The sequence below is a fragment of the Micromys minutus genome (genome assembly GCF_963924665.1).
Source record: "Micromys minutus genome assembly, chromosome: 1".
Lineage (NCBI taxonomy): Eukaryota > Metazoa > Chordata > Mammalia > Rodentia > Muridae > Micromys > Micromys minutus.
In genome coordinates, this window is record NC_137969.1 from 225,904,378 (window position 1) to 225,929,298 (window position 24,921).

Below are 24,921 nucleotides of genomic sequence, written 5' to 3' on the forward strand. Positions count from 1 at the left end.
TGGGCATATGGAAGTTGGACGTCAAGCCCAACAGACTTAGTTTCTCTGTTTTGAGATTTAAAACTGCTCGTTGTCACGGCCCTTCTGAGCTGACCTTTTGAGGTCTTGGGGATGGTGATGGTACAAAGGTGATGGATTTTGAAGAGTAGTCACATTTGTAGGATTTACTTGAAGCAGTATTTGATGCCAACAAAGATGAAACTCAACCGAGTTCACTGGCCACCAGTAAAGACTCAGTATTCACCAGCATGAAATTTCATAGCAAACCAGAACCATGTCACTGGCAGGGAGACTCATACTTTCACTTAAGATACCATCATGAGAAATATCACTTAGTGCAATTGATGTTGTAGGCTGAGTGTAATGTGACCATATGTGGTGAAGGCTATGAAGAAAGGATTCCCACCATTAAATGGACGGGCAGAGTTTTGTGTGACCAGTGAGTGGGTGTGCTGTCATTGGCACCTCTACTTGACTTGTGTGCCAGCTCCGTACTAGAGGTGGTAGCATAGAGGCTGAAGCCCAGTGAGTGAGACAGAGGTGAATCTATAACACAATGGTGGGCTTTCAGTGTGGGGCTGGTCAGTATTTCTCTGTGTAACTGGCTTACTACTTGACACGAGCTAGAAGTAGGGGATGGGGACAGAGAGGAGGCTGTGTGACCCCTCTTGGATTAGAGTATAGCAGAATAGTATACCAGTTTAAGCACAGGTTTTAGAATTGGCAAAATCTAGTGCATATCCTGATTCTAACACACACTGAGTGACTGTAGTCAAGTAAGAGTCATTTCTTAACTGTAAAATGGGATCATGGTCTGACCCTCAAAAGGTTCACTGAGTTAATGCCTATGTATTTTGTGACTGGTGCCTGACTAAATGATGAATTGTAGGTGTATTTATATTATTATGATTGTGATTATTATTATTTACATTGTTGGTAACAATAACATGATGGTATTTTGGTTGTGGGTACTATGCATGCTATGACCCTGTGCATGCTATGACCCTGTGCATGCTGTGACCCTGTGCATGCTATGACCCTGTGCATGCTATGCATTCTAACACTGATCCACATCTTCAACTCTTACTTTCTGAGGTAGTGTCTTTGTACATAGCCTAGAGTAGCCAGGAGCTCAAAGCCCTCTAACCTCAACTTCCCGAGTGCTAAGATTACAGATGTGTGCCACCACACTCTAGCCAGTGACAGTGCTTATTGTGGCTAGATTAGAGGAAGCCAGTAGCACCTGTCTTTCTGGGCTGTAACAAAGTGCTGGTGTCAAGCTCTGATTGCCACCCCTATTGGTCTATGTAGTTTTCTATTGCCTCATGATAGGGTCATATTGAGGTTTTTAGGCAAGTTCAACCATCTTCTTGTTGCAGTAATCCAGCCACCTTTATTCTTCATAGCTGTTGGCCCTATAAAGTTAGTATATAGGACAGGAGAGCTGCAGGAGAGCTAACGCTTCTTTACAAGGACTAGATCAAAGAAAAGTATAAGTCTTTGATGCTTTAGCGGACTAAAATATCCTCTGTCATTATCACCTGGCCATACTGACTGATACCTGTCAATCTTATTAATGGAATCAGGTTTAAAAGACACGGTTCTACAAGAGTATATAGTGGATAAGAAGTGGCCAGACTGTTTTTGCAATAAAGTTTTATTAGGACACAGTTACACTCCCTTATCTCTGTGTTGTTTATGGCCATTTGCATTCACAAGAATAAGCTTGCATAGCTGTCACAGAGCTTGCATCGTTTGTAAAACTTAAAATATTTACTTTATGATCTTTCACAAAGGACCTCTTCTGTGCCCTGGTGTATGCAGTTGAATATGGCATGGGTGGGAGATATATGGATGGGGATTGTCTCACCAAAGTTTTTCAGCCCCTTCATAGACCAAACAGATGTAGGAGCGGTGGCTCCTGAGATGCTTCATGATGTTCTAGATGAGCCTGCACCATCACAGCGACTCCTGGGGCAGCTCACAAGACTGTATCATCTCATTCAAGTTTTGCCATCCTGTTGTACAATGCTCTCTCGCAGCTGTTGTCAAGGAAGCATCCCGAAGTCTGGATTTTCAGGCAGTGGGGCAGGAAATTTTTTATACACAAACCAAATACTGGTCAAAGCATGGGCTTTGGAATCAGATGGACAGACAGACCTGGTTTCCAAGACTGGCTCTCCTTGCCTGGGACATCCAGTCAAAGTCTGAGTCTTTCTTTCCTTACATGTAAAACGAGGTTATCTTCCTTCAGAATTTTGCGTAGCTTCAGTTTTAGGCACATAGTTCCGGGCACATAGATTTACTGTAAACAATTTTAAAATGACAAAGCAAAGCTGCTTTGGTGGGATGCCTTTTTTTGCATTGCCCTAGCCCATTCTCACACATTGGCACATTCAGTTAATGAAGAGATAGACGTCCTTTGATGAGAATGTAAGTCCAATCAATCGGCTTTTAGTGAGGTCCAGAACATTAGAGTTAAACATCCGAGACGGCACTTTGTTAGATTTTAATGGACGACTCTGTGTTCAGGTGAATGTTTATCACATGCACAGGCCAGTTGGAGTCAGACTTTATGGAGTATGCCTGCATGAGAACTCATCTTCTCAGCCTTCTCTCAGAAGAAAAAAAAAGCAATTCCACTTTCTTTTACACCCCAAACATCCTTTTTTCACACTCAGACCCTGTGACGCCAGGTTTGTTTTCTGGCCTGGGGACTGTTGATGTTGGAAAGGTTCCACTGGGCGCCTGAAGTTGTGCAATAACATGACACATGCTTGCCTGCAGACGCTGTGTCCGTTCTTCTCTTTCTGGAGAGCTTCTTCCTGTGTTCATATGGCTGCTGTGGCCTTCTGAGTCCTCAGCCAGTTCAGCAGTTCAGGTTTGCCTTTCTGGTCTTCTTTATGACCACCTCCCTCATATGTCTCTTTTACAAGCATCTGTGGCTCCAGGAGAACTTTCTGTATCTAGGAAGATGATGTTCCTGGTCAGCTGACACTTCAGAACTTGGGAGCAGAATGTCCCAGAGGAGTGTTGGCCAGAACCTCTGCTGCTTTTTCAAGGAAATATGAACTCCTGCTGGATTTTTTTCCTTTTAAATCCAGAGTTAGGTGTCATGACATTTCTTAAAGTACCTAGTATTTAAAATGGGTTTAAGCCATCTCTGTTTATAGAAGAAGGTAAAGAGATAAGATAACAAGAATTAGCCTTCATCTAACCCTTCATTTCACCCGCTGGTTCTAAGCTGACTATATGAAGATACGTTTTAAGTCTTTATCGCTTTATGATATGTGTCTTTTTGTTTCTATTTGGCAAAACACGGTGCTTCCTTTTCTGAGATGGAACTAGAGTCAGGGCCATGGTCACAATGTTCTTTGTGTGCCATGGTGATGATCCAGGGCTCCAACATGTTTCCCCTTTTCCTGGGATCCTAGGCTAGCACCTATTCCCACTTCTGTTTCTGTGTCTTTTCCTTTCCTTTCTTTTCCACAAAACTCTTTCTTGATATAATCAGGGACTGCAAGAAGGCTCCAGAACCTGGCCCCATGATTTAAATCCTAGCACCCTTACTTCTATCTCCGTGACCAGCATGCGGTCTGTGGATGAAGCAAGCACCTTATGGTCATTCTGTGCTCTGGAGAGAGAGCTGCCATTAGGGACCCAAAGTGGAAACACATTTCTTTGATATTTTGCAATGAAACAAGAGTCCTGTTTCTTTTTGCATGAGAATGTCTGTGTTTGCCCAAAGCTCACACACATGTCACAGGTATGTAGGATTACAGTATTTTTGCCCTTACTCATTTTGGTGCAATGTGGTTCTACTAGACAGGCTTCTGAGCCAGTGGCCACAGTTGAGGTTGCTTTTCCACGCAGGAAGTTTCTTCTGGGATAGCTACTATGACTGGGGTCACAGAGGCAACTACACCTTCTGGCTGGATCCCCACCCCCACAAGTCTCCACTCTTTGCCCAACTGGAAACCGTGGGCTGATGTAATGACCTGAGGCTGGAAAAATAAACAGCTTGCAAGGAAACCAGTGGTAGCCTTGTAAGCAAATACCCCACAGCCACCTGGAAGCTCACGCATGACGAGATCGGGAGGAAGAATGAGTAATCTACCAGCATTAGCAACTAGGACCAGACCAGGCTTGTGTGCAGTTAAAATGTCTGTATGAAAACACACTCTTTAATGGTCTTTTAGGGTATCTGCCCTTTAAGCTCATAAAAATGCCTTGGTCAATAGTGGCCAATGGTACTGAGATGAAGCCGTGTGGTTCTTCCCAGGACATTCACTTGACAACAAAGGCTTTGTCCTTTTCCTGTTTTTCTGCTTCTTAAAATTTTCTTTTTAAAAATCCTTTGCTGAGAGGAAAGGTGATTGTTATTTGGAGGCCTCAGAGAGAGACCTACAGTCCACTTTTACCTTGTTCTAACAGTGGCTCTCTTGGTTGGTCACCTTATTCTGTCACCCAGTGTCTGCTTGTAGTGATGGGATGGGAGGCAAGTGGCTGTAGGTTTCAGCCTCTACCTGTAAATGTCCTGTTTCTAAAAGTGGGTCTCATATGCAGTTTAATGTTCCATAGTAAAACCAGGGCCTACTGTGTTCCTTTTGTCCTCAGTTGTTAAGTTGCTGTGAAAGAACCCACCTAAGTACAGTAGTGGATCCATCCCACGTTCTGAAAGTCAGTGATGACCTGGCTCTATTCCAAGAGCCTCCTTTATGTAAAAATGCCTTTGTAAGTAAGCAGGGTGTGAAGCTTACTTACAATATTAGTATTCTGGGGGGAGGAAATAGAGGTATACTTAATTTTGACAAATGGAAAAAAACCATAATTTTTATCTTTTCCCTTTGTCTATGTCCTTTCTTCTTCTGTTGCTTGAAGTTGAATTTTCTGTATTTTGGTCCTTCTGGTACAGAGCCTGCAGGTAGGGTTAATGAAATTACCAAGAAAATCTGGGAAGAAGCCAGGGTACTGTTTCCTGGTACCTGTCACTATAGAACTACTGTGAAGTATTTCCAAGTCCTTTGGAGGAAAGTGTATCTTTCTTGACTTTGTCGCATGAGTCAATGAAGGTGTGTGGCTGTGAGCCACTGGTGCTCTGGGATGAGGGATGTTGAGAGAAAAGATGTTTATGGATTAAATTGGGACAATCTATCCCAGAAGAAATCCCCCACCTCTCCCTAAGAGCTCATCATCTGCCTGTGTAGGAAGTGGGTGTTTACCACTTCAGACCATGGTGAGCCATGCTTGGCCATTTTAGGTTCTGCAGAGATTCTATTTACACAGGATGGTTGTACTGTTTCTTGATTCCTCTTCACCCATGACATTTCATCCCAACAGCACATTTACCCCTGGGGAAGCACTGAGGATTTGGGATGTTAGTTCTGCCTGAAGAGGGAACTTTAGAGGCACAGAAAGCTAGCTATGGCTTGTGGACCACATAACAGTACCCCCAAAGAAATATGAGGTTACTGCATAAGTGTTTAAGTTAAGTGTGAACATTATACGAGGTCTCAAGTCAGTCAGTCCCATTTGAATCACGGATTCAAAGCAGCATATTAGGCACTTGCCCAAAGGAGATACCTTCACTGAGCCTGCGTGTGTGTTCGTGTGCGTGTGCGTGTGCGTGCGTGCGTGCGTGCGTGCGTGCGTGCGTGCGTGTGTGTGTGTGTGTGTGTGTGTGTGTGTGAGTGCATTCGTGTGTTAATGAGTAGATTCAGGGCAGTCTGACTCAGGGCATACTGATAACTGTTAGCCATCTGTAGGTCCTGGCAAGACAGAAACATACACAGTCTTCATAGTCAAAGTCTTCACTGGGATATCTTCTGTAATTTCTTGTGTTTTAGTGAGAGGGTCCTAATGTGACTTCAGCACCACAAAGCTTATTTCTATACTTGAGTTCTTCCATACAGAAAGTAGAAGTGAAAATGGCATAGTTTACACACACGCACACACACACACACACACTTGTAGAACTGATTTGAAACCTTGTAAAGAAATGCATATGTTATTATATTTCTTCTACCTGAATTTTCCTGAATAATTTGATGCACTATTTTATGTTTTATTAAAATACAAACAGTAAACACTCTCTAAAAACAAACAAGAAACAAAACAAAACAACAACAACAACAAAAAATGTTTGAGGCAGGTACAAGGGAAATGCTTGCCCTCAACTCTGCCTCTTCCTGGTGCTCAGCTTCCAGTGACTTGAGCAGGTAAGTGTGGGAAGGTATGCCTGCTCCTGTCTAACTGTAAGTCTGTGGGCTGGTAGAGGCAGAAGCATGGGGTGGTAGGGGGAGGAGCCTCCTGCACCTCCACTGACTTTGTAATGAAAAAACAAGAGTCCAGCTATTGAAAGCTCATGCTGGGCTCTAAGCCCAACAAAAGTTATGAGGCACTAAGCCTGAGACAGAAGGGCTAGCCATTGGGTAGTTGTGTCCCAAAGGCAGGGTTAGTCAAGTGCTCCATTATAGTAGGGCTGAGCAGTCTGTCAGTGTTTTTTCTTTTTTAAAGTTCTGCAAGTTATTGTAAAAAAGCAGACAGACTCATTAAGATATCTAAATAGAGAGCTAGAGAGATACATTTCCTCTGAATTGTGTACCTTTATTGTGTGTACCAGGGCAGACTGCTCCCATAACCTGCTCCTTGGTTAGCCATTACAGGCCAATTGAGGAGCCAAGTTGAACACAGGGATAAGAAGATTGGATATATTCTATACAGTATTGAGGACATCGCCACCTTAGACTAGTTAATTATGATAGTAGCTACCACTTTACTGTAGCACCAGGGTAAATGTTGTACTATTACTTTATGATGTCGGGTATCTAAATCAATGCCTTATACATGCTAAGTAAGCACCCTACCACTGAGCTACAACTTAAGTCTCATCATAAACAGCTTGTGGGGCATGTATAAGGGCTACCATGCTTGTGCAGGTAAGGAACTTTGAGACTATCCAAGATCAAGAGCTAAGAAGGAGAAAACAAAAGACTATGCTCTTGACTAACTTGCTGTACTGCCTCTATTCTGACTGCTGTTGGCATCTGTGAAATCTCCTACTGTGTAAATCCCTTGGGGGAAGTACACAGGAGTTGAAGTGATGGACACATCATTGCTTCAGTTGCAGGACCATGAAAGCCCAGGTCTCCTCACCCTGTCTTCTCTCCTGGAGCATTTCATCTGGATGCTCCAAGTTCCTTCTGGCTTTAGAGAACAGACATCCAGTTAAGATTTTACAGCATCCCAAAGTCTCCCTCTGGGACAGAGCTGAAGGTGAACCTTTCTTAACTAGTTGGCTCATGGGATAGGCTGGGTCCTCCCAAGCATTCTCTAAAGTCCTTCTCAAGTTTGAATGAGGGATGGTATCATTTCTTTCACTTCCTTTAGAGGCATATTTTGTAGAGAAAGGGTTTTTGTTTGTTTTTTAATAAACAAACAAATGAAAAATAGGGATGAAAAAACAACCTATTGCAATGGAAGAAGTGTCTTTATTAAATCTGCAAATTCTCTTCCTGATTCCTCACTTCTACATTGGTTTGATAACCAGAGGTGACATTATTCTGTTAGTAGGTGGCTTTTTGCTGCCGGCTCTCTTTCCATTTCTTAGCCAATGGCCTGTCTTGTGTTCTGAAGGGAGCTTGGGGCAGTAGCTCTGTGGACTCTCCCTCTCTGTGGGGTTCTCAAAGTCACACAGATCACTCCAACTCACACAATATGGAGAGCTGGGAACTGGCTCTGGCCAAGTGGCCCTCACTGACAGAGGTGATGGAAAACCCAATGGTGAAAGATTTTTGGAAAAATTATCCTCTGGGGGGGGGGGGGCACTTAGCCTCTCTTGAAAAAAAAAAACTGCAAAGTCCACAGTAAGAAAAATAACCTATTCATATAAATGACTTGAAGACATGGGTGCCAAAACTCCATGTGGCTGTATAAACAGAAAGGGTGGCTCAGTGATGCTTGTAAACCATTCCTAAAGATTATAATTCTAGATGGCCCTTGCCTCAGCACCACACCTCCAGTTCCCACACCAGCCCCGTCAACAGTAAAGGCAGGGGTGTAAAACCCAGGCCCTTCTCCTGCATTCTGCCTCTCCACCCAACTCTCAGCCACTGGGCTGCCCTGTGTTCTCAGACCTGGTGAAACCTGTAGTGGGAGCTACACTGTCCCTTACAACACCTCTGGAATTTTATGTCACTATTTAGAAAGATTTTTTAAAAAATGTATGGTTTGTTATTGTGGGTTGTCGGTCAGCATTTTATTCATTTTTGATAAGAGACGAGATGGGCGGGAGGTATTTGAAGAGGTTTCAAGGTCATTGTTGTTGAACCAAGGCCAGTGTTTTCCTTAATATTCTTGGCCCAGCGAGATGATTCATTTTGCAATGAATATAAGTAAACTCTTCTCATTTTCCTAGGATGAATTCCCCTTTATTGATGTTTACCCCGTAAGAAAATGCAGTCTCGAGAAGCTGAGGGTTGTGTGCAGCATTTCTCAGGATGAGTTGGGGTCAGAGGCTCTTGTTCCAACCCCCTGACTGGCGCTTACTCTGCTGTACGTGGCTACAGTAAAATTCTTGGACTAAATACACTTTGTGGATTCTTTCTCTGTGAGAGCCCATGTCTCTCAGAGATGGAGGTGGTGGAGCGGTGGACAGGAAGGAGCACTTACAGTTGGTAGAGTCAGAGAATAAATGTTAAAGGGCACAGAGTCTCAGCAGGGACCATGTTGTTCCTTGGCCTCATTTCAATGAGGAGCCTTCAGAGATAGCTTCAGGAACAGAGAAAGAAAGACCTTGAATGAGGACAGTCTGATGCATCATTGTTAGTTCTTCTTAATGGAACATATAATTCTCAGAAATTTCCAGCCTTCTCAGAGCCTAATATGGTACCAGACTAAGTATCTATCCATTTCACAGCCTTGGCTCACATATGTTGGGCCTTCCTTTCTCAGGACACTGTCCTGAGCCCTGTTAGTACCTCCCCCCCCTCCATCTGTCTCTTATTGCCTATTGCAACAACATAAGCAACTATCTCAGGAGGGCCAAAGAGGCTGCTTTAAGGAACCACGAGGTCTTTATCTGAAGAGACCACAGTTTTGGCCAGGGCATCCTCCCAGTCTGCAGGCTTTTGTTTGTCTTTTTTAGTTAGGAGCTCATTATGTAGCCTAGCCTAGCTTTGAACTCCTGATTTTTCTTCTTTAGCTCCCCTGCTCCCTTAGTCCCTGCCTTGTGTTGAGACTCTAGATATGTACCACCACATCTGGTCATGACTCCTCAGTTTTTCTAGGTATTTGTCTTGTCTTTCCTGAAGTTCTTATAATGCATCCTTTAATTGTCCATTGGGCTGAGCAGCCTGGCTCTGTTGTTTGGCCCAGCACTGCCTAGCTATTGTGATGTGAGCATCCACAGTTGCTTTTACTTAGGTCAGATTACTTTGTACAGTGTGGGCCAGCCTCATGCAATGCAATCATTTCCAAAATGTAAGAATTCCAGAGACTGTGATGAAGAATCCCTGCTTTTGTGTCTTTACGCTGTGGGTACGACCTATTGATCTGAGACTCAAGGCTGTCTCATCTTGCTCACCTGCATTTCTACCCAACCGGCTTGCCTGCATAGTTTAGACTTGCCATCCCCCTAATTCATGAGCCGAGTCCTTAAAATCTCCCTCTTGTATGTGTGCGTGTGTGTGTGTGTGTGTGTGTGTGTGTGTGTGTGTATGCATCTGTGTATGTCTGTGTGAGTGTGTGTTTCTGGAGAACCTTGAGTGATATGGTCCTTCTTTGACAACAACCCCTTCCACCTTCTCTCCATCTACTTTCCCCACCATGAAATTCCTGTTTTCTGTCACCACAGTAAGGTCAGTCCACTGGTTGCTGATAATTTGTCTTTCAAAGGTATTTAGGTGTTGGTTACTCAGGAACTTTTCACTTCCTCCTCTGTCTCTTCTCTGAGCGTGTCCTTCTCTTGAAGTCAATAATCTGAAAGTTAGAACAGCCTGAATCCTGTAATGCTTATGCTTGTTGGACACTTTTGCTCTTAAAATATATATAAATTTTTAAAAAGATGAAGAAGGAGAAGAGTCCTGGAAGAGACGATAAACTGGGCTTCAGCGACGACAGGGGATTAGCTAAGAATTCATGTTGTCCACCCTCTGTGCTCCTAATTACCATGGGTAATTGTGAGGTATGGAGACTTGAGCCAGGCCTAGCAGACAGAGATGTCCTCTGTGCTGAACCTATTTTGGCCGACACATAAAGACCTGGGTTCCCCACAGACAGGGTTTGTGTTCATTCATTACATCTGCCCTTTTCAGCCCTGCCTCCAGCCTTGCTCGGTGCTGTTCTGCCCTGGACCCACTCTCTTCCGTGGCATGTCACGTGTGACTGGGGAAAGACACACTATGTGTCTTCTGGTGCAAGCCAGGACTTTGTGTGTTCTCAACTTGAGTTGGTTTTCTGTTGGGTTTCTTCTCTGAGCCAGAGGTTTCTCTGCCAAGTGGAGATTGACTAAGCTCTTGATGCTGGGCACCATCTCAGGTGAAGGTTAGAAGGACATATGAGGAAGTGGACAAGTAGGCGTGGTTATCCATCCTCGGGCTTGCTCGAGGTGTGGTGTGGGTTATGCTTTCTAGGCATATCCAGGTAGCCCTGGCCCATGCTCTTAGTTACTGGGCCATACCTTTCTATCTTATCTCTGTTTCATGCATTTTCTTGAGCAGAGGTGAAGTGTTCTGGAATGGCCTGCATCTATGTCAACAGAGTCCCTTGCTCTGTGACCTAGTGCAGTTAAAAAGACCCTTACAATCAGTCCCAGCTTGCACTCTGTAAGCCAGCCTGAGAAAACCAGGAGAAGTGGATGGTGAGACCCATCTGGAAGGTGACTGACAGGACAGGTCCTGGATGGCTCCAAGGAGGGACTGGCTCCCAGGTCCTCAGATATGTAAGTGTGTCTCCACTCCCTGAAACTTACTCATCAGTGTTTGTATAACATCTGAAGGGCTTGCAGGGGCTATAAGAATCCCCTTGGCTTAAAGTGACAGAGTTCAGCAGTTCTAGCTAGATATTTTGGATCCATTGTTATATAACAAGCTAGCACAAATCTACTAGTGTACCAGAACAATAATTTATTCTTGCCAATGTTATCTGTCCGTTTGGTAGAATGACGTTTCTCACTAGTTTTACATGAATCGGCTCCGGGGTTCATCCAAGTAGAGGACAGGTAGGAACTGGAACATCCAAAATGACCTGTGTCATGTTGCTAGCAGACTAAAGCATTTCTCTCTGCTCCTTCAGCAGGGTAGAGCATATACTTCTCTCTGCTCCTTCAGCAGGGTAGAGCATATACTTCTCTCTGCTCCTTCAGCAGGGTAGAGCATATATTTCTCTCTGCTCCTTCAGCAGGGTAGAGCATATACTTCTCTCTGCTCCTTCAGCAGGGTAGAGCATATATTTCTCTCTGCTCCTTCAGCAGGGTAGAGCATATACTTCTCTCTGCTCCTTCAGCAGGGTAGAGCATATACTTCTCTCTGCTCCTTCAGCAGGGTAGAGCATATACTTCTCTCTGCTCCTTCAGCAGGGTAGAGCATATACTTCTCTCTGCTCCTTCAGCAGGGTAGAGCATATACTTCTCTCTGCTCCTTCAGCAGGGTAGAGCATATACTTCTCTCTGCTCCTTCAGCAGGGTAGAGCATATACTTCTCTCTGCTCCTTCAGCAGGGTAGAGCATATACAAGAGCATCCCATGTGGCACTCTCAGGGCTCACTGAGAGGGAAAGCAGAAGTTACAAGTTGGCTCTCCAAAGGTCTGTGTTTTTTCTCCAGACTCACCACGCTGTTCTTCTGTGGGTTAAGACCAGTCAGAGTCCATGTGGACTATGGGGCATAGAGACACAGGCATTGGGGACTCTTTTGTGATCATGCGCTGTTAAGTATAAGGAAAGTATAGGATAAAATAAAGCTTGGATCAGCCTGTAGCAATGAAAGAGGCTACTCTAGAGAGGTAAAGAACATGGGTGGGCTGGGGTTCCACCTCTGACTCCTCCTAGCTATGATTTATTTCCTCCCTCACTCTCTTCCTTTCCTTTCTTTTCCTCTCTCCCCCTCCCTCTGTCTCGCTCTCCCTCCCCCACGCTCCCTCTGTCTGTCTTTCTTTCTTATTAGATAGTGCTTTGTGTAACGTCGGCTTGTCTCCTGATCTTCCTGTCTCCATCTCTTGAATGCTGGGATTGCAGATGTGCACCACACACCTGGTTTATTCAGTGCTGGGGACCAAACCCAGGGCTTCTGGCACACCAGATAAGCACTGTATTGCTGAGCCACAACCTTGGATCCCTAATTCATGATCCCGGTCTAATTATTTAACCAGTCTGTGCTTCTGGTGTTGATATGTGTCTCCAAAGATTGGAAATAGTGTGACTCGAGGTAATATAAGTAGAAGGCCCATTACCAAATCTGTCACTTTTCAAAAACTCAAATAAATGTTTGATATTCCTGTTCATCGTGTAGATGAATATGTAATGATTGGGGGAGCTACAAATTTGGCTTTTGGGTTTTGGTTTTCCAGTTCCAAGACAAAGAGATATAGACCCTGAGGTGCAAGCATCACATGCTTAGACTGAGAGGGATGCTCCATCTGGAGGAGCTGTGGGTGTGAACACATTTGCTCTTGAGTGCGGATCTTAGAGAGTGTGTTAGGTGTCTGACCTGGAGGAACCCGCTGTAAAAATACATGTGTTCTCCCTGCAGAGCAGACGGCCAGAGGCTAGCATGGGGGCTGAACTGTCCGAAGCCCTCCAGTGGAGCTTCAAGCTCTAGGGGAACTTAAGAAACAGTCATTCTCCCCAGAATGTCTTTTTCTTGTTCACGAAGTGGGGATCATCATAGTGCCCAGGGTGGGTGGGCTGAGAGGTTAGACAGGCAAAGCCCTCCTTCTGCCCGCTGCATTTCACTCAAGAATGTTTGCTCTTGTCATTCATTCTAAAAAGTCATTAGAGATCCTTCTCCTTTCTGGAAGATGAGCTGTATACTTTTCACAAATTGTTGGTGCTGTGTGTGTGTGTGTGTGTGTGTGTGTGTGTGTGTGTGTGTGTGTTCATGTGTGGCTGTGAAGGATATACATGTATATACATCCATGTGACGGCAAGAGGTTGAAGTCAGATATCTTTCTGAATTACACCCTGCAATGTTGTTATTATTATCATTATCATTATTATTTTGAGACACACTGTTTCTTACTGAAGGTGGAGCTCATCAGGGATGGCGGCCAGTGAGCTCCCGGGATCCCCCTGTATCTGTCTGTTCCACCAGTTGGTGAGGCTATGGGACTGTGGTGCCCATGCCAGGACTTTATCTGTACGCTGGGGATCTGACCTGAAGTCCTCCTGTTTCTGTGGCAGGCACGTCACCTAAGGAAGCAGCCATCTCCCCAGCCCAGCTGTGCTGTCACTCCAGCATTTTCCTCACAGGACACCAGACTTTCAGTGTGGACATTAATGTGACAAATCCTATATTTAGTCTTCTATTTAATGCCATGCTCCACTGCCTGTTTCTAGATTTGGGAACTTCATTGTCTTTAGATTTAACTCTCCATAGGTGGTCATAAAAAGGGAAGGATTTCCAGAAATCTATCCACAGGGCCTGAGCCCCAGGTCAGCTTTTCTTTCAGCCCAGCCCCCCCCCCCCCGCCCCCAGCTTCCCCAGTTCTCATGCCCACTGTGGTGTGAAGTTAGGTTCACCATCCGGCTGCCCTGGAAGAGGGGGAGGTGCTCCTCCCCATCCCCTTGCATCTGCAGTAGTCTGATTTATGGCCGGAGAGGCTGGCCTAGAGGGTCTGAAATTTAAAGGCCCTGTCAGAGGTCGTTACAGGAGTGTGGTGCCGGTAAAAGCTGCTTTCCTCTCTCTTTGTTCCTCTGTCAGCTCTTTCGTGGCATGAAATATGGGGGGTTGGGGGGGAGGCTACCAAATTGGATCTGAGAGAGCTATCCCAAGCCCCCGGTGCAATCCCCTTGAAGTTGTGTTGGTGTTTGCCTGCCAAGATCTGAGGAGGGTGGAGGGGTTAACTTTCGGGGCCATATGGCCTGTACAGATATTCTTAAGATGTTGTTTGCAATAAGGAAGCAAATGCCACGCTTTGTTTTTTTTAAGCATTTAAACCAAAAAATTAAAATCAAACAATAACATCACCTGCCCACCCCCTAATAAGGCCAATAACAAAACAAAGGAAAAAAAAATCAGGAAGAGATGACAGTGTGGTTTACTGGGTAGGGTTTTCCAGGAAGGGGTCCGATAGATGTGGGGCTTTTGTAAGTGGTTACACGTGGCAGAGGGTCCCAGTCACTGCCTCAGCCTGGCTCTGGAGAAAGTTGGTTTGGCTACTTGGACATGTTCATGTATTCCTGAAGCTACCAACTACAGACACCTCTCTGCCCCCCCCCTTTCTGTCCTATTTAACGGGAGCGTCAGTGAATAATAGATTCAAGCCCACTAGCTTTCTTTGTCTTCCTGTGTTGGTGAGTTGAAAGCAGCCAGGACTCTCTTGCTTCTTTTCCATTCAGGGTATGGAACGTGACCCTGCCCACGGGTGGTGGTCTCTGGTTCTGTCCTGCCATGCCTAGACTAGGGAGTGTGCCCTTGCATAGGCATCCCAGCATCCTGTGTAGGGCTGTCTGGCTACTCCCTCTCTTGGAGCCTGCAGCCAGCTCGTTGGCAGGGACAACTGTAAAAGTGGAGGAACATTGCAGCTCTGGAGAACACTGCCCTGATGTGCCGGCTGGCTTGTTGCTCCAGAGAGCCTCTGCGGTGGAAGTGCTGAGTCTCTGGCAGTACAGACAGCTGTAGAGAGGCTCCGGCTGGCCCTCTGGGGCTTTCACCTTGGCAGCATGCAAGACATGGGTGTCTGGGATGATTCATTGGTTCTTTGGGGACAAGCCTGGTCCCGGCTCTTTATTATGGATTCTGGACAGGAGGAGGAATAATCGTCAGCAGAAGCTGCATCTTCTCTTACAGAGAAAGTCCATTCTTGTGACCAGGAGAGACAGAGTGCCCTGGAAGAGGCCCGGCAGAATCCCCGAGAGGGCATTGTGATCCCCGAGTGTGCTCCTGGTGGGCTCTATAAGCCGGTGCAATGCCACCAGTCCACAGGCTATTGTTGGTGTGTTCTAGTGGACACAGGGCGCCCATTGCCGGGGACTTCCACACGGTAAGTCTGCTAGAGCATCCTGGGATGCAGGGACCAGCTAACTTCTGGTTATTCTGCTTTTATTGACTCTGCTGCCCTACTTCTCACAGAATCAAGTCAGGGGAGACTGAAGTCTCATTTCCAAGACAATGAGGGTCAGTCAGAAGTACTTGGGGACCTGGAGTCTGACCACTGATTTGTGGACTTTAGAAACCTACATGATCTCTCTCAACTCCAGTTTCTGATAAAAAGCTTACATACCACCCTGGACTTGATGTGACAAAAAGAATAAAAAATCCATGTGCAGATGGTAGATGGCATTGTTATCACGCTTGGGTGGCTAAAATGACATGCCTGAATATGTCTCAATGGGAGCATTTATGCTGGGTTGTCTGGTAGCTTCTGGGCGGTTCAGGGACTATTTTATTTTCCTTCCCAAGGACTCTAGGCTCAGTGATGACATGGGTTGTTACTGGGCAGTTGTGGCTGAAGAAGACTCAGTTACCAACCCCCTTAAGACCCCTCACTTTTCTGTTTCTCCTCCAAGCTATGTGATGCCAAGCTGTGAGAGTAACGCCAGAGCCAAGAGCGTGGAGGCAGATGACCCTTTCAAGGACAGGGAGTTACCAGGTAGGAGACACAGTCCTGCCTGGGCTGGCCCCTTCAGTTCTTTGGGCTTCTCATCCCCTCGCTGTGCAGAGGCCACTCTCTCCTCCACATCTGTTTTTCCAATCAGCAGCACAGAGCAAGGCATGCTGGGAAGGCCCATCGTTAGAGCACAGACCTGGAAACTGTGGAATCTACATCCAGAGTCAGTCCTCTGCCCTTGAGAACACTGCTCTCTCTCCTTGCTCTTTCCTCCTTGTCTTAAGAATGTCGTCAGGGACTTAGAGCTCTGTCAGTGAGGTGAGGATGGTATTTTGAAGGCTGTTAAGCAAAGATAGCTTACACCAAGTGGCTTCCCTGAGCAGCCTGTTAGGTGTCTGTCACCTGTTCTGTGGATTGCTTATATGATGACACTTGGTGACACGGGGTGATCACTAAGGGTGACATGAGACATACTGACAATAGTCCAGGACCTCAATTGCAACTGAGCTGGGTTTTTCCTCATTTGTAGGGGACTCCAAGTCTCAGTAAGAATTCTAAATACAGGGCATGTGGACTGTGGACTTTCTCCTGTAGATCTTAAGTTCCTCTATTTTGTGCACAATTCTAGAAAAATCCCAAGCACGGGAAAAATCTTCTCTCAGGTGACCCTGTCTTATACCTACACAAACATAGAAGAGCACTGTTGGAGAAAACACCACCACACCTCTAAGTAGGTGGGAGCTAAGTTTGTGATTGATAGTCATCTTTACTCAGAACAAGGTTAGGTCTGTCCTGATGGGAACTGGTTCCATCTTCCTATTACCCACCAGGACTCCAAAGTGAGAACAGAGAGCGCGGAGTCCTGAAACTCTGGGACTTTCCCTGTGAGGTTAGTAGAAATCACAGTGTCATAGAATCTGAGGCGGGAGGCCAGGATACCTCCTTCTAGCTACCCCTGGACAAATGGAAACAGCCACTCCACTTCATGCCAGACATGGTTTAATATAGTCCTCAAAGACATGAGGTTCACAGAGTAGAGGAGACAGTCATATGCATATATAGATCCAGGTCAGCTTCCCTCCAGAGAAGAGTGAATCGCTGTGGGAATGACAGCGAGAAGTTACTGAGTCCACAGTGCTCTGAGAAGTCATGTTTAGTTGGAGACCTGGAGGGTTGGAGAGAGAAAGTCCCATTTGATGCAGGCGAAGGGCTCCCATCTCTGCAGTGGTAGGGAAGGGGTTTCCACAGCAATGCTTTTCTTTGTGGCGTGGATCTGGGACCGGCACACCTGTGCAAGGGCTTACCTGTGCTTGGACTTTTGCTGAAATAGTGAAACAAGAATAGAAACTTGTGGGTATTCACGATGAGTCTACGGTTACCATTGCCTATGGAGAAAAGGGGGCAAGAAGAGGAGGGTTTTGATGTGTTCGCTTAAATCATGGATTCTCTCCCTTCCTTGTGCTTCTTGACATCCAGTTCTTGCTCCTAGAGCAGGACAATGTCTGTCTGGTTACTGTCTTGAGTACACTATAATAATTCATCGTATTATTGTGAACTCTGTGAGGCTAAGAGCCCTGTCGGTTGTCTTCCTGGCATTTATGCAGTTTCTGCGCTGGTTCTCAGCAGAACTCTGTGGAATAGAAGAAAGCTGATTACCCCTTGGTCTGGTGCTTCTGAGTGGATTATGCATAGAGGACAATGGAGGCTTATGGAGGTCATTTGAGCACTGAACACATCCCCAGTCTTTGGCTGGACAAAGACTCTGAGGGGATGGTAGTTGAGGAAGACATTATCTTGGCAAATTACCTACATTCTTCCTTCAAATGTCCTCTTGTCTTTTAGGCTGTCCTGAAGGGAAGAAGATGGAATTCATTACCAGCCTGCTGGATGCCCTCACCACAGACATGGTTCAAGCCATTAACTCAGCAGTGCCCACTGGAGGTGGGAGGTGAGAATGTGAGCAGGACTCGGGTGTAGTAGGATGCTTCAGATACTAAGGGGGCTAGGAGAGAAGTCTGCTTTTCTCTGGAGCATATGATCTTGCTGAGATCCTCCTGCCTCTGCCTTCCGAGTGCTGGGATTACAGGTGTGTGCAACCACACCTTGAGTAACAGGGCATTTCAGACAATCCCATCTCAGCCAGTCAAGATGGTTAAGTTGCTGCCCAGAGGGTGTTTGGTACAGTGTCATGCTCTTACAATCCTGTTAGGAGGACAGAGCTTATATATTCAGGGTTCTTACATAGACAAGAATTTTAAAATAAAAGAAAGGGGAAAGGATGGTACACTAGCTATATTTCTTTAAGATCCTTGTCTAAGCACTTCAGGGTCCCATGAGTGCACAGGCTAGCTTCTGGCCACAGCTCTGTTTCCTCTTATCTGGGCACACAAGCCAGATCTTCATCTCGGGGAGCACAACACAAAATCTAAGGAAGATGGAGACAAAGTCTGACAGGCCATGGATGAAAGCTGCTTTGAGGGTTCCCACAGTGCTCAGCAGCCCAGCATCTGAAAACAGATGCCATGCACCTCAGTTGCCAGGAAGAAAAAAAGCGTGAGCATCTCAAATGTATACTACCGCATGCCAATGGGTGTGTAATTGCCGAGAGCATGCTAAGCAACTGCTGGCTGACAAGAACCCAGGCATGAGGTGCCGTTGCCCCTCTCTGTCCTCTCTTTCGCTTTTCAGTCCAAAAAGAGCTGAATTGGAGAATTCTAGAAACAAAACAATTTATAAGCTTAGAATAACCTTTATTGCAGTGTCTCGTTGTCATGATCTTATTATTAGTTATTGCTGCTACTCTTTGCGGCCTAATGTATACATGTTCCTAATCTATAGATTAAACACCATCATAGGCATGCATATTAGGGAAAACGGTGTATTTAGAGTTCTATATCATCATCAGTTTCAAGCGTCCATGGGGATCTTAGAATACAGAAGGGAGAACTAGGTTTTTAGATGGTTTAGAAACAGAATAGAAAACACTATAATAGTGGAGGCAGAGTGGGTACAGAATCTCAGGTCTGGGTGCAGGGGTCCTGGTTCTCCCTCAGCCCTGTAGAGACATCAGCACCCAACCCTGGTTTCCACAAGAGCCACTGACCCCAGGACTCTGTGGTCTTCGCTACAGGAGGGGATCCTAGACAGGCCCTGCCACCAAAAGTTAGGACTGCTGTCATGTCACAGGACGAAGAGATTTTTACGGGCAATAAAACCCAGAAACTGTATAATGTCTTTCATACAGATGTATCCTTAAGGAAGGACTTGAAAAAAAAAAAAAGAAGAAGAAGAAGAAGAAAAAAAAAAAAAAAAAAAAAAAAAAACCAAACTCCTCTTTTAAGTGAAATTTAGGATTGGGGAAAGATTTTAAAAAAATGCTTTCCAAAGCATGGTTTTTATTTTAAGCTCACATTAGCTTAAAATGATCATGCTTAGTTTTGATAGGAATGAAAGGTTTGGACTGTTTTGGGTACTTGTGTTACCCAAGGGCTGGGCTTTTAATCAGCAGGAAGACAAGGTAGACCACAGAATAGTTTAGAAATCAGGCAAGAATGAAGAAAGAGAGAAAATGGGGATGCCAGGGGGAGGGTCAGGGCTGCCAGCCTTTCCCGGGCTCTCCTGGGTCTTTCCACTGTGTTAAGCAGAAGCCTGGGCATGTACCCGAATGACCCTCAGGAAGATCCCACTGGCCTCTTGTTCAAGTTTTCCCTCCCACCAGCATGTTCCAGGCACTAGCCCTTCTAGCTTCCTTCCACAAGCTACTCTGGCTGTCCTTGGACCCTCACACCTCCTGCCCCTTCTCTCTAGAATATTATTACCCCTTTCTGGTGACTGTCCGGTATATTGTCAGAGTACCTTCTCTAAGGTCCTTCCCTGATGTAGTCCTAGAATTTAGATCCCGTAGTAGACATTGGATGTGTGTCGATGAATACACATAGCCAGAAGGGTGTAGATACAGTAGACAGGGGTTGATCTGAGAGTCCAGTGACTCTTACAATATGAGGCTGGATTGAATGGGGGACTTCACTGTGAGTCTTTTATAAGTAAGGCTCTACAGCACTCACCTGCGTCTGATCAGCTTGGGATCCTGTATAGGCAGATGCTGGCCAACCACTCTTCTGTAATGGAGGAACAGGGGTGGGGGTAGGAGAGTAGAACAGGCATGGGAGAAACCTGGCTGCTGGAGACCAGATAGCATATCTGGATAAAAAGAATCAGAAAATCCAGAGTTCCTGCGTGTTGGACTTGGCTTTGAAATTGAGAGCTTGGATTTCAAGTATGAGGTTAAAAAAGCCACATTCAACCCTTTCTTCTCAGAATTTAGCGATCAAACCTGGATATCAGTGGATACTAGTTGGGGAAAGTCTTGCAGGAGGCTGTGGGAAGAAGGAAGAGAGGATGTTTGAGCAGTATAGAAGATTGATCAACAATCCCTCCTTCAACCTACCACTTGTCAGACATGGTGATTGTCACACATGACTTTGTAATGACTCTCGAGTCTCAGCCTTATTTTGGTATTAGTTCTATGCTCATTTTGGGGAATACCTGAAGAAAAAGACATAGTCCCTCACATGGGGGAGAATTATATACTGAGGAGGCAACTATAAAACCAGTATAATCCTAGAAAGAGTTTCCAGGACTCAGTGTGGGTAGGGGAGGGTCACGTGAAAGCTGACAATAGGTGATGTTTTTACTTACACGGGGGGGGGGGGGTTGTCCTGACCACATTGTACCAGGATTGAGGACATTTCATCAAGAAACGCATGAACAAGGTGGGGTCAGGTGGGGCATATGGGAAAAAGGGCAGGAAGTGGCATGAATCAGCTTGAGATGTGGTATGGACAGACGGAAATGTAGCTGCAGAGCTGGACAGAGGTGTGTCAAGTCATGTTAGAGGCATCAGGGACCACAGTGATTGAGAGTGCCCAATGGCATGATGATACAAATCCAGGGGAAGTTTTTAAGGGGTGGGAGAGTGGTTGTCAGCAAGAGGGTGATGGGAACACAACTGGGTAGAGAAAGATGATTTACTACTGAAATGAATAGATTCTCAAGACTGGGTAAATGCAGGGAGAGGGACAGAGGGAGGCACCAGCTTCCCTCTGGCCTCCTAGCCTGATTCAGTGGCCAAAAACAGTGCTTCCTAAATCTAAACTTAGACAACATAGAGTTGGATGTCTGTGGAAACATCTATGGCTGGCACAAGGGCAGAGGCACCATAAGAATCCTTAGATGACTGTATTCCTCACCTAACCTTTACTGGATGTTTAACTAATGTCCTTGGTTCCCCCTACACTCTGCTCTGGAAGGCATTTTTCTATGGAACAGCCATCTACCCATCCACTAGACCCTCAGTCTAAAAGGAAGGCTATCTATCTGGGTAGGTAGGTAGGTAGGTAGGTAGGTAGGTAGGTAGGTAGGTAGGTAAGTAGGTAGGTAGGAAGGTAGGTAGGCAGGTATGTAGGACACTCTTGGAAGAACCAGCCTTGTCTGTGTGAGCCACATGGTCATTCACATGCTTCCTGAGGAGAGACTGCCAGTGGAGTGGTCCTCATTCTCCTGGTAGAGTGCAGTTGGTTGTCTGTTGATGGCTTTGCAAGGAAGAGTCTGGAATGTGGCTGACTTGGCATTTCTCATCTCCACCCGTACAGCTGGTGGGGCTTGGACCTAGCTCCAGATGGGGCTCAGTCAGTCTGCTTGGATTGGCTCAGTCCTCCTGGCCAGCCCTCCTTACCTTCTCTAAAACTGCTTAGAACAGCAGAACTGGGCCCCAGATCTTGGCCAAAGCAGGTTGTGGTAAATGGGCTTGGCTCTCCAGCGATGTGTTACAGCCAAAACCTGCCAGGGCCAAGGCCACAGAATCAAAACTGAGAGTGGCGCAGGAGAAAGGCCTTCACCACCCCTAAAATTGGGAGAAGGCTGAGTATGCCTGTTCAGGGAGGGACCTGGCTCTAGTTGGTTTCCTTATTCCTCAAGGTAGAAGCTACTAAAATAACCCAAAGTCAAAGTCACTGAATATATTCTGAATATAGAATGAGGTATCTTTGGGTGGGTGGCTTTCCACACTACATCTGAGAAAACTTGGGCATTCCACCTACTGAGGTGGCTCTTTTAGAAGAACTTTACCCATGAAAGGGTTCTTATAGGCACAGGAGAGATGTCAAGATAGTTCTTTAAGTGAAGGTGCTTGCCATTAAAACTGAGCAACTGAGCTAGTAGTAGATCCTAAGAATCTATATGGTGGAAGGAGAGAACTGACTCCCATGGGTTGTCTTCAGATTTGCACATGTGTACTGTGGCATGTACATCCCCACACAAAAATTCACACACACACACACACACACACACACACACACACACACACACACGTGAACAAATGTAAAGTTGTTTGAGCCGGAGGGGCCAGTGGTTCTGACTTTGAGGTTAGGGTATAAATGGCAGAGTCTTCAATGGCAGGCACTCTAGATGATCTGAGAGGCTCCTAGAAAATCTGCCTCACTCTTATCTATCACTCCCCTGTAGGAGAAGCTCAGTTCACAGAGGTCTCTGGTATTTTTTCTTGCACATGCGCACTGTTGCTCTGGCTATACCAAGATTTGTAGATAGATCAGAAGTATAAAGGCTCTTGGTGGTTGTTCTGGTAAGGTATTGGGTTCCCAAGTATGGCCCTGCCATCACCCAGCCTTGAGGTACAGCTGAGACTTTTGCTATGTAAGGGGACTTCTGGAGGTCAAAGAGGTTCAAAATCAGAGCCTCATGGTAGCTAGGATGGTGGAGAAGAGTTGGCACAGAGGCAGAACTCTTAGTTCCCACAGAGGAGCCTGTGGGTTGGGAGCTTGGAAGGCTTCTCCTGAGATACCAGCATTCTGCTATGGGCTGGCAGTGGGCAGAGTGTGCAGGCTAGCCGTGGGAAGTCAGGGCTGCTCCATACTTAAAGATCTTGATGTGGGAACCGAGAAGGGACAACAAAGGCAAAAGAACAGAGCCCAGAAGAAGATCACCTCCCCCCACTCTCCCCCATCCCCCTACCAACTCAGAGCTTGCAAGGAAGAACTGGATGCAAAATAGCCTGAAGGCAGGTAGGGAGAGCTCTGGCCACAGAGAACAGGCAGGAGGGCGCTCAGGGAACACGCGTTAGGGAGAAAACCTTCTCTGGCAGGGTCTCTGGGTGGGATGACCTCATCCTTTCCCGTCTCAGCAACCGAGACTTTATTATTCCAGCCTCCAGGTAGACATTACGCTATGCCGAGCCTAAAGGTTAAAGGAAGAGCTGCCTTCGCCTTGGCGTGCTCTCAGCTCCGTGACTGCCTTCCAGAGAGAGAGAGAGAGAGAGAGAGAGAGAGAGAGAGAGAGAGAGAGAGAGAGAGAGAGAGAGAGAGAGAGAGAGAGAGAGAGACTGAAGTCTGCTTTGTTAAAAATGAACTGTACAGCTACTAAAGCTTTTCTTTGGGGGGGGTTGTCGGGAGAATGCAGCTTCTATTTGCTTGAACTTCATGTCACATGGGAATCACTGTGAAATTAGACGGAATTTTCTATCTGCTTCTCAGGGAGGGATGAGGGGTGGTTCAATCCTTTCTAGAATATACAGCAAACCCGAGAGGGGTGTCATATCACTAAGTGCCTTGGACATTTTTAAAAATCCATGTGTATCTTCAGAGTGTGCTAACTGGTCCCTATCACCTAGTGTAGGGGCCCTGCTCACCAGGGAACTTCACCATCGATGCTTTGTTGCAGACTCTGCACACCAGTCCTTTGAGATGTACAGGGTCTAAACCTCAGCTTTATTCCCCTCCCTAAGGGCATGTGACCCAGGCATTTGAATATGGAGCCCAGCTCATAGTCATCGACAAGCCCCAAGGACAGAAGCAGGACACTTGTGTATGTGTGTCTTTTCTTCTGTTCAGAAACTCTAACTCATCCCCCTGGAACAGACCTATCATTGGCTTTAAAACTCTGTAACTAGTATCACTCTGACTTCTTTGAGTATAATGCATAAATAATTGGGTAATGAATAAAATGATAGGTAGGCCATTGCAGACATACATACGCCTTGTAACTCTGTGGTCTAAAGGTATGGACTATGTCAGAAGTGGTCAACACTACGTGTCTGGGAACAAAGATGTCATCCTGGTCACTCTAGTTTCTCTAAGCATTGGCTGGGGTTCCAGGTAATATGTGATCTCCTAGGCCCACCCCAGATCTCCTGAGTGGACACCTTAAGCTTTAGAGATTCACCCCAGCAGGTTTAGAATATGCTTGCTTTAGAATCTCTGGGTCTGGGGAGATGGTTCAGCAGTCAAAGAACAAGCAGCAAACATGAGAACAGAGCTTAGGTCTCATCCATTAATGTAAATTCTGGGAACATCTCTAACTCCAGTACTCAGCAGATGGACACAGTGAGTATCTGAGTGAGCTAGCTAGACCGACTGTGTCGGGGAGCCATGACTTCAACTAAGAGACTCTGTCTCAATGAATAAAGTGAGTGACAAAGGACCACTCTTGTATGCACAAGCACAAGCCACAGGTCGGGACATCACACATCTTGTCTGCCAGTCTTTATATTTTGGGCTCTGCTTCTCCTAGATCATGAGCAGCTTGAGGCTAAGCTGACATCCCCAGTCCTGGCTGCTTCCCATACAGGAGTTCAGAAAGCATCCTATATGACAGTGATCTAAGGGTCATGAGAAGGACAGTTTAGATACTAGACATGGCTTATTCAGGTGAACTGAATCTATGTAGTTTGTCTCCAGTGCATAAGAAGTGTCCTGGTTACTCCAGAGGGCAAGTCAGGTCATTTAGATAACATTACTTGGAGGCCCCTAAGGAAAGAGATATTGCTACCTAATAGCTGGGTACCCCAGCATGATGACTGTCTTGGTTTGGTCTCTGTTGCTTTAACAAAATACCCTGGGCTGGGTGACCTATGAAAAAGAGTTTTATTTTGGTTCACATTTCTGAAAGCCCAAGAGCATGCCACATCCATTTGGCTCTGGCAAGGGCCTCTTACAGCTTGAGATAACAGAAAGTAGATGTAAAACACACACACACACACACACACACACACACACACACACACACACAAAATGGAGGGAAATGGGTGTGTCTGGGTATCTCCTCTTGTAAGAGCTAATCTGATTTCATAAGAGCTGACTCAGGCA

General features: G+C 45.9%; 1 protein-coding gene across 3 annotated transcripts in view; it reads left to right on the top strand.

Moving 5' to 3' along the window:
* The window catches only part of SMOC1 (SPARC related modular calcium binding 1), a 153,998-nt gene that overhangs the window by 121,603 nt on the left and 7,474 nt on the right, over window positions 1-24,921 (top strand). For all 3 annotated transcript variants that reach the window (XM_080932371.1, XM_080932372.1, XM_080932373.1), the window contains exons 8-10: window positions 15,004-15,196; window positions 15,723-15,805; window positions 17,606-17,711. In XM_080932371.1, coding sequence (XP_080788497.1) covers window positions 15,004-15,196; window positions 15,723-15,805; window positions 17,606-17,711 — 382 coding nt within the window. The remainder of the gene's footprint in view (window positions 1-15,003; window positions 15,197-15,722; window positions 15,806-17,605; window positions 17,712-24,921) is intronic.